We start from the raw sequence: 27,910 nt of genomic DNA, 5'->3' as shown, positions 1-27,910 counted from the left end.
AACTAAAGCACAGTTTGTCCCAACAGCCAGCCAAAAAAGTGCGCTCAACAGTGAAAGGGACTTGAACATGCAGATAGAGAAAGAGAGAGAGAAGGAGGTGACAAGTGACAGGAGAGAAAAGAAACTGAGTGTATTGAGGGATGGGGGGGAATCAGAAAGAGGGAGAAAGAGAAAGGAGTGGGAAAATAGACAGAGTTCCCACAGAGAGGAAGCTCACAATACAAAATAGGAAAAATACATTCACTGAGGCACAATGTGTTCCCCTGTGATAACACCAATAGGAATACTATCATTACATATATAGTTAGTATATATTGTGCCATTGTTTACATGATCTCATGACATTATTCACTGGTGCTGGCTCATATTCTTCCACACAAATAAACCACAATAGTAACTTTCCCCCCAACTGTCATTAACTGAGCAAGATCTATTCTCAGTACTTTATAGAGAGTCTAAACATTGCCCAAACTTCACACTTTGTATTATTTTACACAATAAAGCTGCTCCCTGCAATTTGGTAGCAATAAGAACTACCAATGCTCTTTGGCTGCTTAGTAATACTAGTTGCATATGTGAAAAAATATATTTTATATCAGCTACATACACTGTAAATAGTATTGGGTAGATTTACAGCACTTTTTGGAGGAACGGCATTCACACTCCACCTTTGATTATTGATGCATGTTGGTGTGAACCATCCATAAATGCATTATATGCTGATTTCATTTTTATTCAGTAAGCATACATCGATAATTCTCCCCCCTCCTACCTTCTTTTGTTATGCTGAGTAAGCTTATTTATATAACAAGTGAGAAAGTGTATGTGCGTGTCTGTCTGTTTGTCCTTTATGCACGGCCAGAGTTATGTAGCTACAGTAGCTCCACCAAATTTGGCATGGTGGTGTAGTTTGATAATGATTAGGTTTTTGGCGCTGTTTGACGTTCGTCCTGACCATGGAGGTCTACATGGTGCCCACCAAGTAGGCCGAGGAGTCTCTGATATGAAATTTTTGTTTAAGCAAGTACACTCAGTATGTCTTCCAGTACCTCAAACTGCACTGATCTGAAGGCACAGACTGATATGACTGATATGTACCAGTGGGGGGCAATCAGAGCTTCAATGGAAGAGCAGTGAGTCAGAGGATCAACTGTCACCCTGCACCTGCACCGACAGTTACTAATTTCCTCCAAGCACATTTTCATATACCATGGTCAATGTTGGTGTGAGGAGATTTCTGTTCAGCAATGATTTCTGAATCTGCAGTGATTTGGGAAGCTACACTGAATTCTGTCCCGTAAGTCACTCTGCTCCTGATATACCCCATTCCAAAAAGAGAATACGCCTGCCTGCACTGTCATTTACTCCTCAATTGCATTGTTATCCATGTGTGAATGACTTCTGTGTCCCTGGTCAAAGCTTTACCCCTTTAGTATACCACATTCAAACAAAGTTTAGTTATTTTTACATCTCAGCCTTCAGAAGTGTGGTCCTTTTCAAGACCATTCATTGTTAAAGCACAACCAAAGACTAAGGGCCTCATTCAGCAGTGCACGGTAATGCGCTGCTGAACGCAGATTCCCGATAGTTGTGAATCTGCCCGTTTGCAGGACCCATTCTGCGCATGTGTCACCCCCTCCTCGCTGCCAAAGGGAAGCAGACTATCAATCACTGACAGTCTGCTTCCGTTTGGGGGCGGCGACGGCCTCCATTTTTCCAAAACAGAGGCATGTCGCCACCGTTAGGGGGAGAGAAGAGGCCAGGATCTCCATCAGCAGATGGAGATTTCCTAGCCTCTTTTGGACATCTGCTATGGCTGGGCTACTTGACCCCATGATCACTCAGCCGGCCAGGGACACGCAGATCATCCAATGCTACGTCTATGGATAATAGCATTTACATCTATGGATAATAGCAATGATGGAATTGCAAAGCTGCTTGCATGCAGTTTTAGAATTCCCCCAGAGCTGAATCACACCCTAAGTTTCAGAATAGCCATGTCACCAAAAAAAACATCCAGTCTTGGTTGCTGCTCCTCAGCAGCCAGAAGTAAAAAAAGAGGCAAGACATGAGGAGACCTCAGAGGAAGTACAAGCAGATGTCAATGGATCAATGGAATGGGGTTATAGGTAAAAAATGAAGGCAGCAGATGTACTTCAAGGTCCATTCTACAACCCGGGCCAACGCCGGGTATCCCAGCTAGTTCTTAATCATTGTGGAACCTTTATCACCCAGATTAAATCTGCATTTTGGTGTCACCTTTTGGTTCCACTCACTGTGGGAGGTATTCAATTAGGTGCGAGAATAGCAAAAATCCTGCACCTGCAGGGATTTTCCGGCAGGTGCTGGAATTTTACTATTCAATTAGGTGCAGGATTTTTCATTTTTTGAGCGCTAGGAGGTTTTTTTTTGTGCACCTCCAGAGCACGTCCAATTTTTCCATATTTTTAGAAAAAATGGTCGGGAATTGCTCTGGGACCCCTAATGACTAATTCAGCTATTGGAAGTTTCCAATTAGCTTAATTAGTCAGTAATTACTCACTTTCTGAAGCGGTGTCTTCTCCCTCCAGCGTTGGGACATGGTCCTCTGCAGCAGCGGTGTGTGTAAGTATGTATGAGTGATTGTATGTGTAAGTGTCTGTGTGACCCCCATGTGTGAGCCGCCCCCCGGAGGTAGCAACAGGGAGATTTACATCTACCAGCAGCCACCTCTCCTCCCAGCAGCCCCCACAACATACATACATATATATATTATCGCTGAGCATGTTTTTGTGCGACTTATTACCTTCAAATGCACCTTATTTGAACTTCTGTGTGCAACTATGGGTGTACCTGCATGCAAAATGCTATGTTACAGTGTCAGCGGCTGTGACACTGTAATGTAGCATTTTGCATGCAGATGCACCCGCACGCTAAATATACGCATGCTGCATATCATTTTAATCAACAGATGCTGCTTGTGCATCCTATTCTAATTGCTGTGCGAATAAGACGCATTTGAAGGTAAAAAGTTGCACAACAAAACACTCAGCACTACCAAGTCACGCGACGGCATGGCGCGATTAGAAGGGCTGTTTAACGCAAAAGGAGGCTAGATGTATGAGGACACATCTGTATTTACAGCAAACAGGTATAACACTAAAACCACCTGTCTATATTGTGTGTTGTGTAGGCCCCACTCCTGCCGCCAAAACAACTCTGACCCGGCAAGGCATGGACTACACAAACCTCTGAAGGTGTTCTGTGCTATCTGGCACCAAGACGTTAGCAACAGATCCTTTAAGTCCTGTAAGTTGCGAGGTTGGACCGCCATGGTTCGGACTCGTTTTTCCAGCACATCCCATAGATGATTGATCAGACTGAGATCTGGGTATTTTTCTTTCTGTTAGTTGAGTCTAGACTCTTTTGTTTGAACATTTAATAAATATATTGTCCTTTAGAATAGACAAATTAAATCTTCAGCAGTTTATGTAAATTATACAATCATCTATTCCTAGTGTTAGATTTGTTCCTGTTTTCCTTCTTGTGTTGTGAAGTATTACTTTTCCTATTCTATATACTATGTTATTATATGTTCCAGTTATTAGTACTGCATAAATATTGGATGCAAATCACAAAGGAATTATATACTGTAGTAAATCCCCTTTTGTGTTCTGTGACATGTAGATCCTCATACGCCAAAACTGGAAACTACGATCTATCTATATCTTACATCCTAAATGCATATATTTGTACAGTAAGTGTATACACACTCAGTAGAACTTCATTGGTGTAGTCAAGTGATCTCACTATTGAGTAATTAGAGTGGAATTTACAGAAATAATAATAACATGCGGAAAGGAGTTAGGAGCAGCCAACATTGAATTTCTTTCCCAGTAATACGGAAATCTGGTCATTTCCTGCTTCATATCTTTAGTACATGTTGTCTCTACTAATGACAATGGTGTAAAAACAATTAGTTGGGTGTGGCTCAAGGAGAATGGGGACTCTCCTAAGCGGGGATGAGCCTGAGAATGACTGGCGTCATCAGGAAAAAATCCTCGGAAAAGGCTATAGAAGTATAAAACAGGAAAACAGTCAAATGCCATGACAGTAATTATGAAAAGTCCCAAATCTCATCATGAGAAAAAACCCACAGAATTCTCCACTTAAAAGAAATTAGCATCCTATCCATGGTCCCAGTCACATCTCTGCCGCAAAACACAATGCCAAGAAGTCACATTTTCAGTTTTAATGGCAGATAAAGTCTGAAATTTGCTGCAGAAATGCTTTTTTTCTAAATTATTTTCATTTATTGATTTCCTCCCTCCCATCTGCTGAAAACAACATTATAATAACAGTGACATGCATTACTACACGTTGAATAGCTTTTGGTGAAGCACAGTTGCGTCCATTCACACAATTAGCAATAATTATGTAACCCATAGCCACCAAGCTTGGTAAATTTCATAGTTTTAACCATTTTCAGATAGAAAAATGACAAAAACCCGGCTTTTACCTGGCATTTGGGTGCCAGGTCGTTTTGCCGGTCCCAGCCTGAACTCCCTTTCAGACAGAAGAGCAAATTACCGGGCCAAACATTTCTACCCGGTAATTTGCTGAATAACACAGGTATTTCTGTTGTCTGAAAGGGTCAACCTAGTTCGAAATTCCCGGGTCTCCGACCCTGGTAAATTCCTGGGTCGAAGTCCTGGGAATTTCGACCTGGGTTGACCCTTTCAGACAGAAAAAGGACCAGTGTTATTCAGCAAATTACCGAGTAGAAATGTTTGATCCAATGTTACATGTGCCGCTGCGGCTCTCTGCCTAATTGGCTCTCAGTGGTTATCCTAACTACCTGGATTCTGGCTGCTACGTGCAGTTACTCACCTGTTGGTAGTCTCACTCCTGTCCTCATCCTCAGTGACCAATCACAGGAGACCTCTCCCTTCATTAAGGATTCAAGTCTGTTCCTGCCTGCCAGTGATATTACTTATACCCCTTTTACACCGGAGCTAAAACCCGGGTTATTGCAGGGTTAACCCGGGCAGCTCCTTGATGTAAAAGGGGTGAGGGTTGGAGTGACCGGGTGGAGTGACCCGGCAATCCAACCCAGGTAAATAGCAGGGTTTAACACGGGCGTAGCCCGTGAAACCCTGCCCTGTGTATGGCGCACTCCGGGTCTTGATGACCTGCAGTGCGCCGCAAGCCGGCCGATTGGTCCGGCTACAGTGGCGCTTGGAGATGACGTCATCTTGAAGCGTCCACTTTCACGCTGGAAAAGCCGGGTCTATACAGACCCGACTGCGGTGTGAGCGGCGCCGACTCGGGAATATCCCGAGTTGGTGCCGGCTAAATTCCAGGTCTGATCCGGATAGGAACCCTGTTCCAACTCCGGGTCAGACCCGGAATTTTGGTGGAAAAGGAGAATACGTTTTGCTCCTAGTGGATGTTCATGTGGTCGCTGCACACTGTGCAGTTCCTCGCTTCCTAACCTTTGTTCCTGTGTGCAGTATCCTGCCGTTGTATACCTTTGCTCCCAGTCTACTGTGTCCTGCTGGATTCTGCCCTGTTCCTGTGTCCATCCTAACTCTGTGCCTGTGTGTTGCCAAGACCCTCCAGCTTACCTTCTGTGTCTCCTCCGGTTTGTGTCTAGTCCCAGTGTGTACCTGCATCTGCCTGTCAGTATAACTATATCAAGTATTGGTTCTGCTACAAACTCCAACCTGCATCTGCCTGCCAGTTCAACCATTTCAAGTATTGGTTCTGCTACAAGCTCCAACCTGCATCTGCCTGCCAGTTCAACAATATCAAGTACTGGTTCTGTTACAAACACCCACCTGCGTCCTGAGTAACTGGTCTGAGTAACTATTAAATCAATTTCCAGCATTGCAGGTTCTACAGTATTCCCACCTGCATCTTGAGTAGCTGGCCTGCCATAATCAAATCCATATTCAGCATTGCAGCTTCAACACAATTCCTACCTGCATCCTGAGTAGCTGGATTGCTACTATCCAGATCTACATCCTGTCTGTTTCTGTGCTTATCCACCTGTGCCAGTTAATTGCAAGTCTTCAGACCATCAAGCTAGTTTCCCAGCAGCAGACTCTAGCACACACCTGCATCTGTTTGCCTCAGCCATTAACTCCAATCTTGCCTGCTGCCATTACTCCAGGTTAAACTTTCCTGTGGATCCCTGCCTATTTCATGATACATCAGCGAACTCAAGGGGTCTCTTGTAAATAGTGCAGGTACATCCATAACACCCGGTAATTTGGTTTTCTGTCTGGAAGGGGTATTAGCAGCCCCACAGGAACTTCTGATATCTGCTGCGGTCCCAAATTCTTAAATCCTGGGGATACATACATTTTTTTGTGGATATCCCACAAAATTCCTTTGATAAACATGCCTCATAATATAATTTCACATGTATTAGCATCTGAATAATCTTACTGCATAGGAAAACGTGACTTGATTATACCTATTTACTTTGTTTTTAGGCAGGATTATCACTAGAATGCTTTAGTTCTATGATGATCGATGTGTTTGTCTGTGAAGAACACCGTCCATCTTCGCATAGCTGTGTATCTTATTTATTCTTGAATTAGAATGGGAAAATACCATATGACTTATCAACAGTGTCGTCGCTATGGTGGTGTACGCAGCACCTGGGTGTCACCTCTGTGGGGGTGACACCAAAATGCCGGCTCTTCCTCAGTGACAGGAGGAGCCGGTAGTGCAGGCACTAGCCTCCGGGTGCAGCCCATCATCACCGGGGATGCTGGGCACGCCCTCGTAATGATGCTCTCTGAATTTCCCGTGAGGCCACATCCCTTTGTTAGGTCACGTCCACCTGTCCATCCCTTTGTTAGGTCACGTCCTCCCTCCCATCTGCTGACAACAACATTATAATAACAGTGACATGCATTGCTACACGTTGAATAGCTTTTGGTGAAGCACAGTTGCGTCCATTCACACAATTAGCAATAATTATGTAACCCATAGCCACCAAGCTTGGTAAATTTCATAGTTTTAACCATTTTCAGATAGAAAAATGACAAAAACCCGGCTTTTACCTGGCATTTGGGTGCCAGGTCGTTTTGCCGGTCCCAGCCTGAACTCCCTTTCAGACAGAAGAGCAAATTACCGGGTCAAACATTTCTACCCGGTAATTTGCTGAATAACACGGGTATTTCTGCTGTCTGAAAGGGTCAACCTAGTTCGAAATTCCCGGGTCTCCGACCCTGGTAAATTCCTGGGTCGAAGTCCTGGGAATTTCGACCTGGGTTGACCCTTTCAGACAGAAAAAGGACCAGTGTTATTCAGCAAATTACCGAGTAGAAATGTTTGATCCAATGTTACATGTGCCGCTGCGGCTCTCTGCCTAATTGGCTCTCAGTGGTTATCCTAACTACCTGGATTCTGGCTGCTACGTGCAGTTACTCACCTGTTGGTAGTCTCACTCCTGTCCTCATCCTCAGTGACCAATCACAGGAGATCTCTCCCTTCATTAAGGATTCAAGTCTGTTCCTGCCTGCCAGTGATATTACTTATACCCCTTTTACACCGGAGCGAAAACCCGGGTTATTGCAGGATTAACCCGGGCATCTCCTTGATGTAAAAGGGGTGAGGGTTGGAGTGACCGGGTGGAGTGACCCGGCAATCCAACCCAGGTAAATAGCAGGGTTCGACATGGGCGTAGCCCGTGAAACCCTGCTCTGTGTACGGAGCACTCCGGGTCTTGATGACCTGCAGTGAGCCGCAAGCTGGCTGATTGGTCCGGCTTCAGTGGCGCTTGGAGATGACGTCATCTTGAAGCGTCCACTTTCACGGATGCGCGCAGGGGGATATGGAGTGCGCAGCGGGTGTCACTAGACCCAGTGACACCTCTGTTTATCAAGGGTACTCTCAACATCATTTTATTGAAACCAAACTTTTAGCAATATCCTTTAAGTTCTCATCTTTTCCCAGGATTATTTTAGATGCTGTTAACAGAGAAAAGAAAAAAAACTGTTACCTGGTTGAGATGAGGAACCACACTGCAGTCTTCCTTCAGCTGCTCCAAGTGAGGTATGAGAAAGTTACTGACGCCAATTGAACGACATATTCCTGGTGAAGAAACAAACACACTGTACTGGATGAATAAACTCATTGTTATACATATTTTATTTGCAAAGCAGGGGCACACTTAGGGCCTGACTAAGAGGTGGACTCTAATGCAGGTGCGGCTGCGATTTCTTTTGAATTTGCTGCTGCGATAATATGCAAATACTAGTTTCAGTCTTCACCTTCTGTAGTTGCGAGTGCAATTGATAGCAAGCCCTGAGACTTAATTTTTTTTTTTTTCAATATTACATTTTTATTAGTTTCGGTCACAAAATATATATAACAAGACACACAATAAAATAAAATAAACAATAAAATAACAATAATAAAATAAATAACAGAATAGGGACAGGGAAAATATTGGCCCTAGGGCCAGAGTACATCAACATAAATCACAAAAATATCAAAGTACTGTTAACATACCATACAATTATCTACAGATAAACAATATAATATAAAACATATATCAAACAAAAGATATATAAAATTCTCCCATCATTGAGAATCTAACACTGGCAGTTTAAGGCCAGCAATGCTTTGAGAACGTCGGGACTCTGCTTGATATTCACTCCAACTGAACCAGGTCATTAATGGATTCTTAACTGAGGTGGAGTATGAGACTCCCGCTATCTCAAAATCACAATGGGGTTGTATTTTATTCTCTATAGTATCTAATTTTGGTATAACGTCTGAACGCCAATGATAAGCAATAAGAGACTTAGTGGAAATTAAAATATGCCCCATCACATACTTATCCCCCAAATAAATATTGTCCTGGTAAACATGAAATAGTGCTAAAAAGGGGTCTGGAGGTATAGCAATCCCAGTCACTTTGGAGATTAACAGAAATAGCTGACGCCACAATACAGTCAGGTGCATAAATATTGGGACATTGACAGAATTTTCATATTTTGGCCTCTATTCACCACCACAATGGCTTTGAAATGAAACAAACAAGATGTGCTTTAACTGCAGACTTTCAGATTTAATTTGAGGGTAATTACATCCAAATCAGGTGAATGGTGTAGGAATTACAACGGTTTCTATATGTGCTTCCCACTTTTTAAGTCTGCAGTTAAAGGACATCTTGTTTGTTTCATTTCAAAGCCATTGTGGTGGTGAATAGAGGCCAAAATATGAAAATTCTGTCAATGTCCCAATATTTATGCACCTGACTGTATATTCAATTTTGGACACGCCCAAAATACATGATAAATATCCCCAATTTGGCCGCATTTGCGCCAGCATTGGTTAGGGAGGGAAGGCCAGATTTTATGAAGCCTGTCGGGAGTTAAATACATCCTGTGAATAAGTTTATAAAACATTTCCACATTGGAAAAACACTTAGAAATATGGAAGCACGATTTGAAAATGAAGCCCCAGTTATCTTCCGTAAGAGACATAGGGCCTTATTCAGACCCGGTCGCAAGCGCTGAGCGCTCACCGGGTCGATGTTTCCCACTGGGCATGCACACGTCGGAGCCGGCTCCGACGTGCGCATGCGCAAGACCCGGCTAGCGACGGGCGCTCCGTCGCTATGGGTCTCGCACCAAAGGGGGCGAGCTGTCGATGGTGATTGACAGCTCGCCCCGTTTGGGAGGCGGGCAGTGGGGGGGGGGGGCGGCCAAACGGAGGCATTCCCGACGGAACGCTTGCCGTTTGGGGACGACCCACTGACATCAGCAATGATGTCAGTGGGGAGTTTCCTGCTCGATCAGAGCAGGAAGCTCCCTGGGGCTTGCGCTTGCCAAGACCCAACCTTAGGGTCTCGTCGCAAGCCCCGATGGTCGGTCGATAAGCTGTGGGTGGTAACTAGCGACCAGGAGGCCGCACTAAATAAAAGAAGCGGCCACCCTCACTCAGAGAGAGAGCGATCGCTTCTTGCGACCGCCTCTGAATGAGGGCCATAGAGAGATCACATTCCCATTTCAAGAGAGCCGGAAAAGTTACAGGTTTGGAAGCACCTACCAGTAAACTATACCACCAAGAGATACTTTTCTTATATCCCCCCCCCCCGAGGTAAGTCTCTCAAAAATATATTTTGGGGTAGTCTGCAAAGGCTGAGAGCCTAATTCTAAACTGTGCAACCAATGGCGTAAATGTAAATATTTATAGAAATCTCTTGATGAATTAGAATACAATTCTTGAATGCAGGAGAGCGGGAGAATTACACCATTAGACATTACATCAGTCAATGAGATCGCCCCCTGAGCCACCCATGTATCAAATTTCAAAACAGGGATCAAAACAGCTATACTTTTCAAAGTAAGGTTAGTAGTGGGAAGGTGAAACTCATTCAATCTAGCTACAGTTTGACGCCATGCAGATACAGAGGCACTTATTGCCATTGAGAAAGAAGGCAACTGGCTATTACAGGTAAGCGGTAACCATAGTAAATCAGATAATGAAAAAGAATGAGACATATTCCGCTCTAAAAGTACCCATGGTTTAGGAACCTCCAAATCAAACCAGTCCCCAAGCTGAAATTCAGCAGCATGGCCCTCGCTAACGACATAGCTTGTCGGTCGTGTACTGTATGTAGGGAGCGCGCATTGTCAGTAACATACACACTAGATGGACAACATATCGTTTAGTGTGTACCCAGCATAAGAATCCGGCTGCTCTTAGCCAATCAGCGGCAGTTGTCATAGTACCCGGCCACTGATTAGCTAAGAGCAGCTAAAGTGCAGGAAACCTTGTGGGTTTCCTGACATTCAGCTAGCACTATACTGTAAATACAGTATAGCGCTCGTTCTGGTCCATGTAAGTCGTTTTTTTTTTAAGAAGACCAGATGCCTACTGGACAAGAGGACCGACGGGCGCCCGGGAGTAGGTAAGTATATAGTGTGAATGCAGGTGAGTGTGAGTTCAGGTGAGTGAGTGAATGTGTAATAAAGTAATACAACATTCGGTGTAGTTTTTAAAAATAAAATTCTTCACAATGGGGCTACCAGTGCCAGTGCTGTCACTTGTGGTTCTACAAGTGCCGCAGGGCAGGCTTGCTGGTACCTGTAGTTCCCACTTTCTGAGGATTGCCACCCCTGGACTGACCAGTTTGGTTCAGCCTGGTGTTGGTTAATGGAAAATAGGGGGAACATCACATCTGGTTTTTCCCCAATTTTCCACGACTAGACCAGCTAAAAGGTGCAGGGCTAATTATGGGTTTAGGGGGGACCCCATCCTGTTTTTTTTATTTTTAACTATTTAAGTTATTTTAAGCCTAAGTAGCATGCACAGATCATAGTGATCTGTGCATATTTCTCCCAAACATGGCTGCCTTAGGCAGATCTATTGTTTGGGTTCTTTGAAAGTCGGTTTTGAGGTTGATTTTTATTGGATTTTCAATCCGACTGTTAGCAAATTAGGGGATCCTGTAGTGGTCTATGTGACAGTACCTATGTTTGGTCGATGTTCGGTTTTGGTTGGGACTTTAGTAAATCTCCAAATTGCAAAATTGAATGAAAATCGACTACAAATACACCAAAACCCAAAACTGACCTTTAGTAAATATACCCCTAAATTGTTATAAAACCAATAGGATCCACACTAAATTCACCCAAAACCACAAGGCTATATTTGTGCTTGTGAATTATTCATGGATGTCGCAGAATCTGTTTCATTTAGATAAGCATTCATCAGCTTCTCCTCAGTGACAGGAGCCGAGTGCTGTAGTGTGACATTGTCCTGCAACACTGGGCTCCTGTCACAGAGGAGGAGCCGACAGTGCAGGCACTAGTCTCCGTGGGCGGCCCAGTATCACTGGAGATGCTGGGCACACCCCCGGGTGATGTGATCCCGATAGGAAACACCCCTTTATTCCAGGCCACGTCCCCTCTTCAGGCGCGTGCGACTCCGCCACGCGGGGGGCATACATAGTACGCACCGGGTGTCACCAGACCTGGTGATGCTTCTCCGTCCGAAAGAATCCAGAATATCAGTTGGCTCTGCCGGACGTCTGCAAAAGTGGGCAAGTCACTTACCCTCAGAAACCCTTTTGTTGGCAACTGTGTACAAAATCCGTCAGGATTGTCCCTGCATGGATAACAATAATCGCATTTGCACCCCTTACATTGCAACATAGGGGTTAATCCAATTAGGCGCGAATTGCGAGTTGCTATTTTCTCTTCGAATTCACGTAGCAGATTTATTTTACAATCCAATTAGCAACTCGCACTGAACCAGAGAGACTGAATTCGCTTTTTTCCATTCACACCTCCCTGAGGGTGAGAGATGGAAAGGAAAATCTTTATTTTAAGGTTACAATGTCGGGACACTGGGCCTGATTCAGAGCCGCTCGCTCTGACAAAGCGCTCGCTCTGAATCAGGGCCGGGCTTTTTCCTTTTTGGAACGGCCTCTTGGCCGCTCGCATAGCTGTGGGTGACCACCCACAGCTATAGCGAGCGGCCATGATGATGGTCGTGATGGTCAAGACGGGTCGGGCTTGCGACGAGACCCTTGTGGTAGGGTCTCGCCCATTGCAAGCCCCAGAGAGCTTTCGGCTCTAACAGAGCCGGAAGCTCTCCACTGACATCACTTGTGATGTCAGTCACTTGTGATGTCAGTGGGGCCGCCCCCAAACGGCAGGTGTTCTCATGGTAACGACTCCGTTTGGGCAGCCACCCCCCGGCCCGCCCACCAAAGGGGGCGAGCTGTCACTCAACATCGACAGCTCGCCCCCTTTGGTGCGAGACCCGGAGCGACAGAGTGCCCGTCGCTAGCCGGGTCTCGCGCATGTGCACGACGGAGCCGGCTCCGTCGTGCGCATGCACTGTGGGCCACCATCGACCCGGTTGCGAGCGCTCAGCGCTTGCGACCGGGTCTGAATCAGGCCCACTGTGCTGAACCCATTGGACACCCCCCTAATGACTAATTAGGCAATTGGAAGTTTACAATTAGCTTAATTAGTCCAATAATGACATGTAATTTTTTGGGGGGTAAAAAAATAAATTGTCCTCAAATTACCCCAAAATCAACTTTGTTTTTGTTAGTTTAGGCACCCCAAAATTAATTACAATATTTTTTTCATTGAAAAATAATTGCTTTTTTATCATTTTTTTTTTTCAATTTATCAAGGTGCCCTCAAACTACCCCCAAATCACCTTTTTTTCCTACTGTGTTTTGCATTTTTCATTTGACAAACAGCCTTCTATACGGTCCTGCTAACGTAATTATCCATTTTGAGGGATCCAGGATGGTCTCCCCACTTTTTCATGCACTTCTCTCAAATCTCATTTGGCAGTCAATTTGCACCCCTCCACTGCGAGTAGTGCGAATAAGCATTTTTAATTGGATTGGCGAATTCTCGGGAGCACACATCGATGCGAAGTCTGTGTGTTTCAAGAAACAAACTCACTACTCGCAATTTGCACTTAATTGGATTGACTCCATAGTTTGTTCCAGGAGCAAATTTTTTTTTTTTGCTACTAAAGCTTGATGCACACTATATAATGTGTGTAGCCAGCAATGGTAATTCACCTCGGATCTGGCAAGATCCGGGTTTGTGTGAATCTAGTGTGGATCCGGATGTGCCTGCGTGCATTTCATGTGATAGCATTCTTTCACTTTAAGAAAAAAAAGTTTCAATGTGGGTTTACAAATAGTAATGTTAAGTCAGACAACCCCTCAAATGCAAATGTCTTACATGCTGTACTAAAAGGAATCCACACTATGAACCTCTTCTCCACCTTTCCTATACATCATTGAAGGATCACAGATTTATTTACAGGGACCGATGGGGAGTACATCGCGACATGTTCCGGCCACTCAATAAGGAGTATATGGTTGCGGCCGCAGAGGACCACCGGTGTAGGTTAATGAGAATACGGTGCACTTTGTGGAAGACAACATGTGCAGGGAGTTTGTGTTTACTGGTGATAGTGCAGGCAGTGGGCATGAGATTGAAACGCTAGTAATGTGTCTGAACAAGGTCTATATTCCTATTTCTACACACTTGCTTCTCACTTCTAAATCCTATATTTGTTACCACTTCCTCAAGTCTAAACAGGTGTTGTGTTTCCTTCTTCAGCTAACGCTTTCAACCAATCCATGACATACATTTCCATGTTTACCAAGATTTTTATATGTATGTTCATACACTTTCGCTGTCTTCATGACAAAATGCCATTATAATACTTATTGCATGGCCATATTGTAATTATTCATAGTGAAGGATTGCTGTCTCCTTTATTCCTTGCAGCTGAAGCTAGTGATAATTTTACCACAATCCACCAACGGTAGGACGCAGTCTTGGTCAAACGGTATCATTTGTATAAAACTGCAGCTTATCACTCCAGCACAGACCTTCTCAGACTTATACAGTTTAGTAGCATATACAATAACTGATAGAGATAACAAGCTACAGTAGGTCTACTCTCCAGAAAACTGTGGCTCATTATCATTTGCATTCCCTATGTATCCTTTCTGAAAGGAAGAGTGAAGTAATTATATTACTAGATAGGATAAAAATATAAACGCTAATATCATTTACATTTATAGTCATTGTCTATCATTTTAATAAAAACTACAATTGTATTACCACACTGCACGTAACATACTACACAACTATAATAAGAGTGAGATTAGTATCTGTGGTCTATTATAGTATTTTTATGATTTAAAAGGTTAAGTATCTGATCAAGCAGCTCATTTTATTAAACAAATCTTCGTATTCCTACAATACAGGAATCCTGGTGGTAGTAGGGGGTGGGGCTGAGATAAAAAAAACACTTGAGTAACCTCCCCTTCACAATGTAACATAGGGCCTGATTCATTACGGATCACAACTGCGATTGCAATAGCGATTACAGACGCAGTCTCACTGAGATAGTATGCTAATCCACTGCGATCGCTATGCCGTCGCAACACTAAGGGCCTGATTCAGAGCCGGACGCTATTTGCGCTCGCTCGTTCAGAAAAAAGGGGTGGCTATTCAAATGAACCGTTCGCTCTTTGCGGTCTGTTCACGCCTCTAGGTCTGAACGAGCGAACCAAACATGCGGTTGTTTTTTTGAAAACTACGCCCCCTGGCCGCTCGCATCCTACGTCATGTCCGCTATTTATTAGATTAATCGAGTACATCGACCAGCGTATGAACTGCTCGCTATTCTTGTGGTAGGTTTTTCCTACCGCAATCTTGCGAGCAGTTCTGACTATAAAATAACCCAGTGACGTGGTCAATGACGCTGCTGTATTAATTATGCACACCCATAAAACGCCCGTTTTGACCTTTAAGCACGCCTGCGTTCGGATCTCCACTCCCCATATTCAAGCACCTTCCCCTGTTACCACCCACATACGCCTCCTCCTGTCACTCAAAATAGCAGGCATTCGCTATTTAGCGAACAAACAATTTTCGGCCGCAATGACTGGTTCGCGCTTGCGTATTACGATCCGTATGCATGCGCAGTTGGGCAAACATCGCACGGAACGAACGAGCGGACGCTTACGAGCGGCTCTGAATCAGGCCCTATATACGGACGTCCACTTTACCTTACACACATCCGTAATACTTAGCAAGACTGCGAAACCATCGAGTACCATCGCAGCCTCATGCACACTTGCACAAGGTCAGACCTTACAAAGGAATTGCTAACCTCGTCGCACGCAGTGAGTACAAAAGCTGCGTACGGCATCGCAGTGACTAATTTATGCACCCCCTGCCATGGCGTTCAAACGCACTGGCGCGCCTGCGTTTCGCCGACCACCTCCCCGTCACCACCCCCAAATGGTGCTTCCTGTCAATCACTCTTTGATGGGTCTGCGTAGTCACTGCAGTGGAGTCTTCAATGCATACGCAGAATGCAACAAACAGCCTACTGCGTGCGTAATCGCAGTTGCGATCGGTAGTGAATCAGGCCCATAGTCCAGTGATTAATATAAGCAAATTGGCATGATACTGCTGTTTCTGTGGCACCCAGAGGAAACCCATGCAAGCACGGTGAGAACATACAAATGCCTAATCGTTAGTGCCAGGTCAGGAACGGATTTCATGACCTCAGAACTCTGAAACAGTAATACTAACCACAATGTCAACCATGCTGCCCTTTATTAATAAGGTTCTTTTCAAAGTGAAACAAGAATTACAAAACCAAAAGTAAATGTCTTTCAGTCCTGATCCTTCCATTTATATAGTAACTGGTATAAAACAAAAATAAATATTAGTAACTTTTGCCAATCCATGTGACACCGCAGCATGTTCGCAGGGGTGCCACAGGAGGGAGGGCAGTACAGAGGCTCAAATCATTTGGGCTGGCATCTTTAAAGACAGACTGACTGCTTCCCTGACTGCACTGTCTACTAGGGTGCAGCTCTGCCCCCTCCTCCATTCTCTGCTCTGCCTCCTCCACTGCACAGATTACTGCGACTAGGCTGCACCTCCTCTATGTAAGTAGTGCCCCATCTCTTCCCTTTCCCAACCCCGTCTGCGTCTCTGCTTCTTACTCTCTGCGTTTGTCTACATCTCTTTGTGACCTCTCTGACTCCAACCTGTCTCCAATCTGTATGTGTACCTATCTATGTGTCTCTGTGCCTCCTTGTACCCCCTTTATGTGTTTGGCTCCCATTGTCTCTTCGTTATCTCATATCTGATCCCAGGGCAGTTGAAAGCTGTGATGGCCTGGGTACAGGGGAGCGGGTTTGGCCACTCTCCTCCATCCTCAAAATAAACAAAACAAAGTACTATGCACGACGTCGCAAGCTCAGCACAGGGGGGCGGCTCCAGGAAAGGGGTGAGATGGGAAGATCAGTGCAATTGCCCCTGCCTGCAGCAGCAGTCTCCACTCTCTCACTACCTGATGTGCCGCGGCAGCGGTAGAGGGCAGAACAGTGGGGGTGGGCGCTGACCCAGGCACTTCCCGCTCTGTGTGCCCGTCTGATCCCTCAACCCAGTGTACACTTGCACCCTACCTTCCACTTCTCCCCTCTTCATGCCTTTTCCATTATATAGTCATAACCAGTGCTGGTAGTTGCCGATCAGAAGCGATATGGACAAACTTGTCCAACACCACATGCCTGAACCTATAGATGGCAGGTACTAGTAGTAAGAACAAGTTTGGATTTGAAAACATTTTTCTAAATATCTCAATAAAAACATTTTGAGGGGATATTCAGTTAAGCGCAAGATTCCATCTGCGCACACAGACAGTAGCAGGTTATTACAGTAAAGCTGGGCATACACTATACCATTATCTTGCTGATCCACCCGATATCAGCGGATCATCCAGATAATTGCACATTGAATGCGGGCAACCAAGCTGAAAATAAGTGATAGTGGGCCGCATCGGGCAGTGTATGTGCTTCTGTGGCCGATCAACGGAGATTTCCCCTGTTCCTTCACAGGGAAGGAAAGGGGAAATGTCTCCTCCCCTGGGGAGGAGCGCAGATATATTGTGGCCCATACACTGTGAGTTATCTCACAGTATACGGCCACGATATCATGCTGTCAGATAAAATGGTTGTCGGTCTGACAGGTCTTTAATCTGTACGTGTATGCCCAACATAAATCTTGTTGTTTTTTGCTCTCACCTATATAGGGTGCTAACAAACACAAGCGAAGTCTTGGTAGTGGATAGAGTGCAATGTTCTGACAGAATCTTACCACTAAATGAATTTGCTCCTTGGCCTAGGGATGCCATGACAACATTTCTGTGGATCTAAAGGTGCCATGAATCATGAATGTTTGGGAACCACTGACACAAGCAAACATCTGGGCTCCTTATATTACACCAGCCCAACACAAATATTTCTGCATTACATAAAAAGTATATAATAATAATATACTTTATTTCTAAAGTATATTACACAGTGCTGTACATTGATATACAGTTACAGTAGTCTTCACTTCCTAAGTACAACGATTGCTAGCCGCAAACAGTGGAACAACACAGGCAATACTGGGAATTTGACTGAAACTGCAGTTTGCGAGACTCCAATATGACAACTTTACATGTTAGCATGTTAGTAAATGCGGTCATGAGCTGGCCACTATTGGACACTACGTATGATCATCTTTTGACAGCACTAACAGGCAGGGACGTATCCACCCCTTGTCCAGGATGGCACTCATCAAGGGCGCAGGCCAGCGGTGAAAACCATGGCCAAGGGGTAGAATCACATAATAGTTCAGACAGAACTACTTTCAGATTTCAGATCTCCTATCACCCTGCAGGGGCATCATGGGAGCTGTAGTCTGCAAAGGGCACTTAGCTCGGTGTCGAAGGAGCTCAGTGCCAAAGGCCACAGCCTGGTGAATGAAAAGCTACATGTCCCAGAGGCCTCCGAGCTCCGCAGCTCACAACTGTCTGATCCCGATGCACGGTTCGCAGGGGGGCTGGCTGTGGGGGTCTCCGACTCCTCTCATCATACGAGGAGACTGGAGGCTGCAGGAGTTGGAAGATATGGCTGGGGCACTGAGATGAAATGAAACAAAGGCATCTTCCAGGTACCAGCCCTGGAGCATGATGTGATGGGATAATGGGGTTGATGAGATTGGTGTCTGCAGCTATCTCACTGCCGGGCTGTATTGCTTCCCATGTATGTATTATACCCTCCTCCTCACTGACTGCTGCTACCTCCTGGGGGGGCTTTATTCATTCCCATGTATGTACTATACCTTCCACCTTCCCCCTCCTCATTGACTGCTGCTCCCTCCTGGGTGGCTTTATTCCTCCCCAGGTAAGTACTATACCCCCATCCAACCCTCCTCACTGTCTGCTGTTTACTCCTGGCAGATTTATTAGTCCCCATATATGTATTATAACCCCCTCCTCACTGACTGCTGCTCCCTTGGGGCTTTATTCCTTTTTCTGTGTGGCATAATGTGTATAATGGGTATTACTGTGTGGTGTAAAGTGAATAAGGGGCTCTAGTGTGTGGCATAACATGTATAAGGGGTACTACTGTGTGGCATAACGTGAATAAGGGACATTGTGTGGTGTAATGTGAAGAGATACTACTGTACTGGTCATATGAATAAGGAACACTACTACGCTGTGTGATGTGAGTAAGGGACACTACTGTGTGGCATAATTTGAATTGGGGGTACTATTGTGTGGCCAAATCATACTTTCCTACTTTTAAAAAAGCATCTCAGGGATATTATGAAAGCATTACCTATGAGCACGGTGTTAAAAGATTGAGTGTACTGCTACATCTGAGGGGCGTGTCATAAAATTGACGTACATCCAAATATAAACAAGCCCCAAAGCAGTTAGTAAGATCTATTTGATGATGAAAACACACTGATACTTTTAAGAAAATGCCTGTAGCCATAGGGATCACTGTGTCTTATAACCAATGCAGGGAAATTATACTAATGATCCCATTTGAATGTATATATATCTGTTTTTGTATATATATATATATATATATATATATATATATAACAGCTACATAATAGGGGTATGGTGCAATCAGAGAGATTGCTAGACTCTTCAGTGACAATGCTACTATTTCAGAAAGTCTCCCTGACCATGAGGGAGAGTTGGCAAGTATGGGCCACGTGCCTTTCCCACAAGACCCATGCTGTCCCTATTTAAAATTAGGGAGGGCGCCAGTCCCTTACCTTGCCAGGGGTGCTCAGACCCCTAGATACAACCCTGCTAACAGGCTCGAGTGGTATCGGAAGCGATCCAGATTGAACAGTGAAACTGTTTGTTTGGTTAAAGCCCCTATTACATAAAAAGAAAAAACTGGGACACTATGTGACTCAAAGTTTACAGAGGCCTTAAAATTGCCACAGGGAAGCTCTACATAGGGCTCAGGCCAAGCAGCAGGATCCCATGCCTGGTCAGTGTAGTAAGTTAAAGCAACAATAATGATTCTTTTTTGTAACACACCCAAATAATATTTTATAGGTAGAAGTGACAGTAGTTAACATTAGTATACAAAGATGAGAAGTTGTTAAAATTTGCTGGCACTTAGTTTAACAACTATTTTTAACATTACCAACAGCCCCCTATATATCTGTAGTTATCAAAATTTTCAAATATTATGCATACTGATATACTGGTAACATTAAAATAGTGTAATATTGTAAGCTCTCACAAGAGGGCCCTCCCTCCTCTTGTCTTCACCAACTCCTCATCCAGTCTTATACAAGCAGGGCCAGACTGGCAATCTGGCAGTTCTGGCAAATGCCAGAAGGGCCAATGGCCAGATGGGCTGGTCTGGCCGGTGCCACTGAGGGGGAGCCAGGGTGGCAGCAATGTATTTGGTGTTAGGCCGCCAGCTGATTACAGTTGGCGCACAGGCATGCAGCCACAGCCCTTAAGAGACAGCACCGCCGTAGTTCAAATCGGGCGCTGGTCACAAGCCGATTGGAGTTCGCAGATTGGCAGACAATCAGCAGCGGCTGCCGTACTGCAAGCTTTGATTGGCTTGTGACTGACGCCAGATTCAAAATGCTGGCGGCACTGTTGCTGCATGGCTGCGTTGCATGCCGGTGCGCTGGCGGACTGGCACCAAATCCACACCTGCTGATGGCACACAGGGAAGGTGAGAGGCTGCTGGAGGGACACAAGGGGAGGAGAGTTGCTGGGGGGAGGGGGAATAATGTGTAAGGGGTGTTATTGTGTGGCATAAGGTTATAAGAGGCATTAATGTGTGTGGTATAATGTGTAAGGAGCATTACTGTGCAGCGTAATATGTAAGGGGCATTACTGTATATGGCATGTGTAAGGAATGGGCATTACTGTGTGGCATGTGTTATAAAGGGCATTACTGTGTGTGGCATATTGTGTAAGGGACATTACTGTGTGGCATAATGTATAAGGGGCACTACTACTGTGTGGCATAATGTGTTATTAGGGGTACTATTACTGTGTGGCATGATGTGTATAAGGAGCATTGCTATGGGGCATAATGTGAATGAGCTCTACTGTGTGGTGTAATGTGAATAAGGGGCACTACCATGTGATGGAATGTGAATAAGGGACACTACTGTGCGGTGGGGCACTACTGTGCGGTGTAATGTGACTAAGGGACACTACTGCAAGGTGTAATGTGACGAAGGGGCACTATTGTACGGTTAATGTGACTAAGGGGCACTACTGTGTGGCATAATTTGAATTGGACATGCTATTGTGTGGTCACGCCCCTTCCCAGCGAGACCACACCTATTTTGTTTGGTGCGTGCCTAAGGCTCGCTCTCTGCTTACTTCAGTTATGGATGGGGGCACCAAAGACTCTTTTTCTACTGTACACAGGGCACCAAAATGTGTAGTTAGAGCTCTGCTTTGGTGTGCACAGATGTGTCACCTTCTGTGTTCAGCACCCCTGCTTTAAACATCTCCTACAGTGAACACTATCTAATCCTCCAAATCTGCTAAGCTAGGGCTTGGTCAATTGGGAAAATGCCTTCCCTTTTCTTTGTTTGTGACCTACACCATCAAAGTGCCAGCTTTACCTAACAGAACCAACCAAATACCAAATGTCTGACTATGGCACATGTTTGAATCCCCTGCATGATGTGTTCTGTTGTGCGTATTTTAATTCAGAGAATGAGTACACTTGTATGTTGTTCTAATATTGATTGTATTTGTAAGAACATAGACTAAGAAGTGGGAGGGGTCAGGAATAGTAAGGGGAGGAGTCTATACCAGGGGTCAGATGCTAACGTGAGGTGGGCTTGTGTGCTTTAAATGCCATGGCTTAATTTTAGCCCCAGTCCAGCTCTGTACACAAGTGTCCAAACATCCCATGATCTAGTTCTTTCTTATGTCCCATGCACTGTTTTCTTTATATCCTGTGCAAGTTGCATTCTACCATGTAACCCAGTGATAGGCAACAGTGTACATTTCAGGGGCTGCATCGGGCGGTCCTCTACCCTTCAAAAGGGCTGCACATTAATCTCGGTAGTAAATTAATTTAATACATTTAATCAGTGAAAGAGACACTCGTAAGAACATATTGAAAGGCCTTTTATGCAAGCATTCCAAGCTATAACAAACAAATACTGTATGACAGTAAAGCAAGAAGGGGCTGGGGGCTCCATGTCAAGGCTTGGAGGCCAGCATACGTTCCCAGGGCCGCCTGATGTCCATCACTGATGTAATCTGCTGTCCCTGTATTGTTGTATCTTGACATATTATACGATGTCATGCCAATTAAATCATATAATAACTGTCATATTAAATATCATCCAGTTTGTTGTGGTTATCCTTATTGTACTTTATTGGCACCATGTAAAACAATAATAGTACTAGTATTCTTTTTGTTAATTTTAGATACATTTTAACTTTGAAACTTATGAAGATAAAAAGAAAGGTAAGAATTGTTTTTAACATGCAAAACAATAGAAATGTTATTGTGCAGTTGTCAGTACAGGAAAGTTATGACATTTTCAGGGGCAAAACTTTTACACAATGGTCTGTCACTGGAATTCGGACAGTTTGCAACTATGCATGATAATAAAAGTACTATTGCTAATATTGCTAATACATATTAAAGTAGCGTTCATGCAAAACAAGATGCCTTGAAGTTGGTCCATGAGTTTATATTTGTTTTTTCACAAATGTAACTTATACATTACTTGTACTCACTAGCGTTACACAGATTTACTGATACAAGGCAAAGCAATGACACGGTTTTCACTCTGCTTTCACAATAGTTACTTTATTTTACTATGGATAGACATTTTAAGAAAATGAAGGTTAAACCATTTTCTTTCATATGTATAGAAGGTAAGCCATTTGTTCTAGTCACATTTGCATCTTCTGCCTCAGACAGTTCCACGCCAGGGCCAACTAACAATGTTCAAAATGGGGCGCCAACCACTAAACTTTCCAGTAATGGAGCCTGAATAGAGGCGACTATAAACATGATTCAACTTAACTCATAAACTTGATTTGCTAGCTTCTTAATAAGTTAATAAACCATTTGTTTTAAAGTTAGTTTATACTAAGGTAATCATGAAACCTGCCGGGACAACTAAAGAAAAAAAACATTAGTAAGCCAACACTTAGAAAACAAGTCTAAAGTCTAACCGTTATAGCTATAATATTAACTAAATACTAAATGTGAAACAAACTTGAAGGGTAAACTCAAACTTTAAATACCCATAGACTGCAGGTGAATGGTGGTGGGAAGCAGGCACATCCTGGATGATGTTCAAGCATTACAGAACAATAACTTAACAGGAGCCACTGTGGCTCAACTTGCAGAGTTGCTGGTCGCAAGTCCACCAGAACTTTTGCCTGCGAGCATGTGACAGCTACAACCAAGTGTTAACCTTAGAACAAAGTGCAAGTCCTAATCCTGGTTTAGGTTCATAATCATAAACCCAGTTGTAACTTTTACAAGTATCCCATGTCTAGCAGTTCTGAAATTAAATCTGGTATAGCACAATTTGTACAACTGGTTTTGTCACAGTGGTACAGATATGTCGGCTTTGCCGTAATTGCACCGAAAACCCTTCTATCTCGTGTCACGGTGATGGATACAGTGGAACACCATGTTATCAGTCATTTTTCAAACGGCAACGCATAGCATAACTGAAGGATGGGCAATGTACCACTTGTAATCTGTAAATTCTTGCAATTTCAGAGTTCTCCCAAAAGTGTTATGTTCATTTACAAAAAATATGTAAGAAAATTGCAAATATTCACAAAAAAAGTAAACAAAATGTAGCAAAAATTTTAATATTAGCAAAAAAATACAAAAATAGCAAACACTAGCAGAGTATTAGCAAAAAGGTAGCAAACAAAATTAAGACTAGTCAGTGTTCCTCCATTCACAGAACAACTATTGTTCAAACCAGCCAACTAGTTAAAATCGTATATCGTCCCACACACTTAGAAATGGTCAAAATCTGTCAGTCCACCAAGAGGCAATAATCAAGCATGTTTGATTACTGCCAACTAGTTGGCTGACTATCCTTTCAGTGTTGGATGGAAGTTGGGCACTTTCCCTACAACTGATCGGTTTCATTTATTATTTATTTTATCTAGTTGTTATTTTTATCGCTATTTAACAATAGAAGTAGGCAACTTGTGTTGTTACAGAAATAAGTGAAGTTGGCTGGTCTTCCTGAAAAATAGAGCAAAATAAGTTGGACAGTTGGCTAAATGGATGAAAGATGGTTAGTGTATGGCCAGCTTAACAATGTGGCTAAACATGTAAAAACATGTTGTGTATGTCATACAATCATCTATGACATAATGATACGTATCAAACAACAATGAACAAACAATGACTAGTCTTAATTTTCTGTGCTACTTTCATACTAATTTTCTCCTAATATTTTACCATTTTTTTTTGTGCATCTTTAAATTGAAAGTGCTATATTGAAGTATAGTAGTGACAGTGCCTGCAATTATACACATTGAGACTATATGCAAATACACGCAAGCAGAGTATGACAAAAGCGCCATCTTCCATCTGAATACCTTTATTGCTTTAGTTAAAAATGGCACAGGCTCGCAAAAACTTATTGCAATTGGTGTCCTTATTGGAGGACACCATCTCACATCACTCCCTTGAATATGTGAGTATTTTATCTTTGGACCTGGGATAGATAATGTATTAAAGGTGCCTTGTCTGTAACATGTACACAACAGGGGCATTTTAAGAGAGGAGGGGGTCCGTGCGCAGTCTCTATACGGGACCCCCTCTCTCTCTCAGGTGGCCGGCGGCGCGCACTGAACAAAGCCATGTGGCCCCCCACTGGACCCAGGAGCCCGTGTGCCCCCGCACACCCTGCACCTATTGTAGTTACACCCCTGGTACACAGGGCTGTAGTGAGAGCGGTGAGGCCGCTGCCATTGCTCAAGGCGTATTGGTGAGGTCCCTAACGCCCCAGCCTATAATGGTGACGGTTCTAACTGTACATGTGGAATTTGCTGTGTGCACACCGCCTGACGCTCTGCATGGTGTGTAGTATGTACTGTGCATCCACTGTCAACCTTGCTCCCCTGCTCCTCAGGCTGTTGCTATTACATTACAGAGGGAGATGAATATAACGACATGGTGGCAGGCAGGGCCGGTGCTAGGCTGTTCAGCGCCCCCTGCCTCCCATACTTTTTAAAGGAACAGCGTGCGCCTAAGGGGTGTAGTCTCAAATGGAAGGGACATGGCCACATAATAGTACCCCCAATTTAAATTACGCCACACAGTAGCGCAATATTATTTACATTGCACCGCACATAGTGCCCAAATTCACATTACTAACATAGTAGTGTTCCTTATTCACATTACAGCACACAGTATCGCCCCTTATTCACGTTACGTTACACAGTAGTGCCCCCTATTCACATTACGCTATGCCGTATTACCCCTTAAACACATTACACCACACTGTCGTTCCCCTTATACACATAATGCCACACAGTAGTCGTGTCTCTTATACACATAAAGCCAAAGTAGTAGTGCCTTTATACATGTGCCACAGTAGTAGTGTCCCTTATACACAATGCCCACAGTAGTGCCCCTTATACACATAATGTCCACAGAAGTGCCCCTTACACATAATTCCCACAGTAGTGACCCTTATACACATAATGCCCACAGTAGTAGTGCCCCTTACACATAATGTCCACAGTAGTAATGCCCCTTACATATAATGCCCACCTTAGTAGTGCCCCTTATACACAAAGTGCCCATAGAGCTCCTTATACACCTAATTCCCACAGTAGTGCCCCTTATACACATAATGCACACAGTAGTAGTGCCTCTTACACATAATGCCCACAGTAATGCAGCTTACACATTATGCCATACAGACACAGCACTATACTTACCTGAAACCCCGCTCATATGCCCGCCGTCATCCGACAGCTCCACGCGCTCTGCGGGAGCCTGAAGACAGAGCTCAGGAGTGGGCACCAGCCTACGGCTGCAGGGAAGGAGCCACTGGGCGCCTGCTGCTAACAAAATCTCAGTGGGCGCCTGGCAGATGGAGAAGGTGGTGGCGGCGCCACTCCAGCCCAGCACCTCCTTGCATTGCAGAGCCAGCTTACCACATCAGCCGGCCCACGGAAGAAAAACTGCAAGATACAAGTGCTTATTGGGGTTGAAGGGAAAGCTAGAAACCTTGGCCTCAAGGTGATGAGACCAGATGGCAGGATGTTTTTATTTTTTTTTTAAATATTTTTATTAAGTGCAAAAAAGCATATAAAAAAAACAGCAAATATAAACAGTAAAAGGCATCATACATTGGTATAGCAGGAAATTTACAAAATCATCAAATTGCCATGATAACTGCATAAAGTGACAAAATACACAGTAAAAAAAAAAATTAACAGCACCAATGCAGGAGACCTACATAATGAGCACATACAAGGAGGGAGGAAAGGATAAAGAGGGAGAGGAGGAAGGGGGGTTACAAATAACAACAACAGCAGAGTGCAGTAAAAATATAAAACATGGATGTGGTCATGTAATTCTATTGATATCAAAAAGAAAGGTATAGGGGTTAAACCAGAGTCCTCCAAGAAGTACAGGATTCACGTGGGACGTTAGAGGCTAATTTGCTAACCTAAGACAAGTTACGATATAAATACCAGGAGTTAGGTTCGAATACTTGTAAAATCTTAGCATGGACAGAGTAGTCAAATGATTCAACAAAGGACCCCACTTCTTATAAAAAGAGGCCACTCCAGACTCTAAAGCTGGAAAAAGAGCTTGCCGGTCATAATAGAGTGTTCTGAGCAACAAGTACTTGACTGTTTCCAAAAAGGGGGGTACAGAAGATGTCCAAGTGCAAAGAATGACCATTTTGGCAATCGTAACAATTACAGTCAATAAAGGGATAAGGTGGCAGGATGTTAAAAGTCCGAAGAAGTATCTAGAATGGAACCAGCATCGGTGAAATACACCAGTTTCGGACATCGACGACAGGTGGGTAGATGAAATAACGGATACCTGGGAAACTCCAGATGATTCTGGGGCCCATTATGAATAAAGTCTGTGTGCAGCAGGGTGTCAGGTTCTTTATTTGTTGTGGGCACAGAATTGGGACCACTGGACTATGTTGGTGAGAACTAGTGCTTTTACTCATAGGTCACAATCATAGGAACAAGAAGGTAGGGCAGAGCAAAACTAGAGAAAGGCACTGATGGACTATCTGACTGTGGCTGAACGTGATCCTGACAGCCGGCTTCCCGACTGCTTTATCCCGGCGTGGGTTAAATGACAGGCATCTATATCTAGACGCCTGTCATTTTCCCGACGTCTATATCTAGACGCCTGTCATTTTCCCGATCGAAGGGTTGCCGGGCACCGCGAGCAGACAGCCGCGGGGGGAAGGGTTAGGTTTAGCGCACCCGGGGGGGGACTTAGGGTTAGGCACCCCCCCGGGAGGGTTAGGCTAGGGGGAGGGAGGGTTAGGCACCCCCGGGGGGGACTTAGAGTTAGGCACCCCCCCCCCAGGGGACTTAGGTTTAGGCAGCGGGGAATGGGGGGGGTTACGGTTAGGCACTTACAGGGGGGATTGGGGTTAGGCACTTGAGGGGAGGTTAGGGTTAGGCACCCCTAAGGAGGGTTAGGGTTAGGGGGGTTAGGTTAGTTATTACTTACCTAAGGATGATCGGGATTTCCAGCGCTGTCGGGCTGCCGCTGTCGGGATCTGTTCATCTGTTGGCCTGCCGCTGCCGGGAATTGAACCATGCGGCCAGCGGTATTTCATAACCATTCCGGCTGAACACTGCCCACTCAAGAACACTTGAATGAGTGGTGTTTAATACTGAAGGTGGAATTGTAGATACACACTAGTGTATGTGCCTTCTGCAGGTAGAATGGATGTGACAACTGGAATCTGTATGCAGCTTAGGTGTAGATGAAATCAGCAAGGTTTTATAGCTGAAGTGAGCACACTGAAGCTGAAATGACTTT

At 44.3% G+C, this 27,910-nt stretch overlaps 1 protein-coding gene across 6 annotated transcripts in view; it reads right to left on the bottom strand.

The window, feature by feature from the left end:
• The window catches only part of LOC148500820 (putative oxidoreductase ZK1290.5), a 179,050-nt gene that overhangs the window by 74,055 nt on the left and 77,085 nt on the right, over positions 1–27,910 (bottom strand). For all 6 annotated transcript variants that reach the window (XM_088451306.1, XM_088451308.1, XM_088451307.1 and 3 more), the window contains one exon: positions 7,997–8,088. In XM_088451306.1, coding sequence (XP_088307432.1) covers positions 7,997–8,088 — 92 coding nt within the window. The remainder of the gene's footprint in view (positions 1–7,996; positions 8,089–27,910) is intronic.

This window comes from Taudactylus pleione, unplaced genomic scaffold (genome assembly GCF_031769625.1).
Source record: "Taudactylus pleione unplaced genomic scaffold, aTauple2 ptg000546l, whole genome shotgun sequence".
NCBI classification, from domain to species: Eukaryota; Metazoa; Chordata; class Amphibia; order Anura; family Myobatrachidae; genus Taudactylus; species Taudactylus pleione.
The sequence above is the reverse complement of the archived record's forward strand: the minus strand, read 5'-3'. Positions and strand labels throughout refer to the sequence as shown.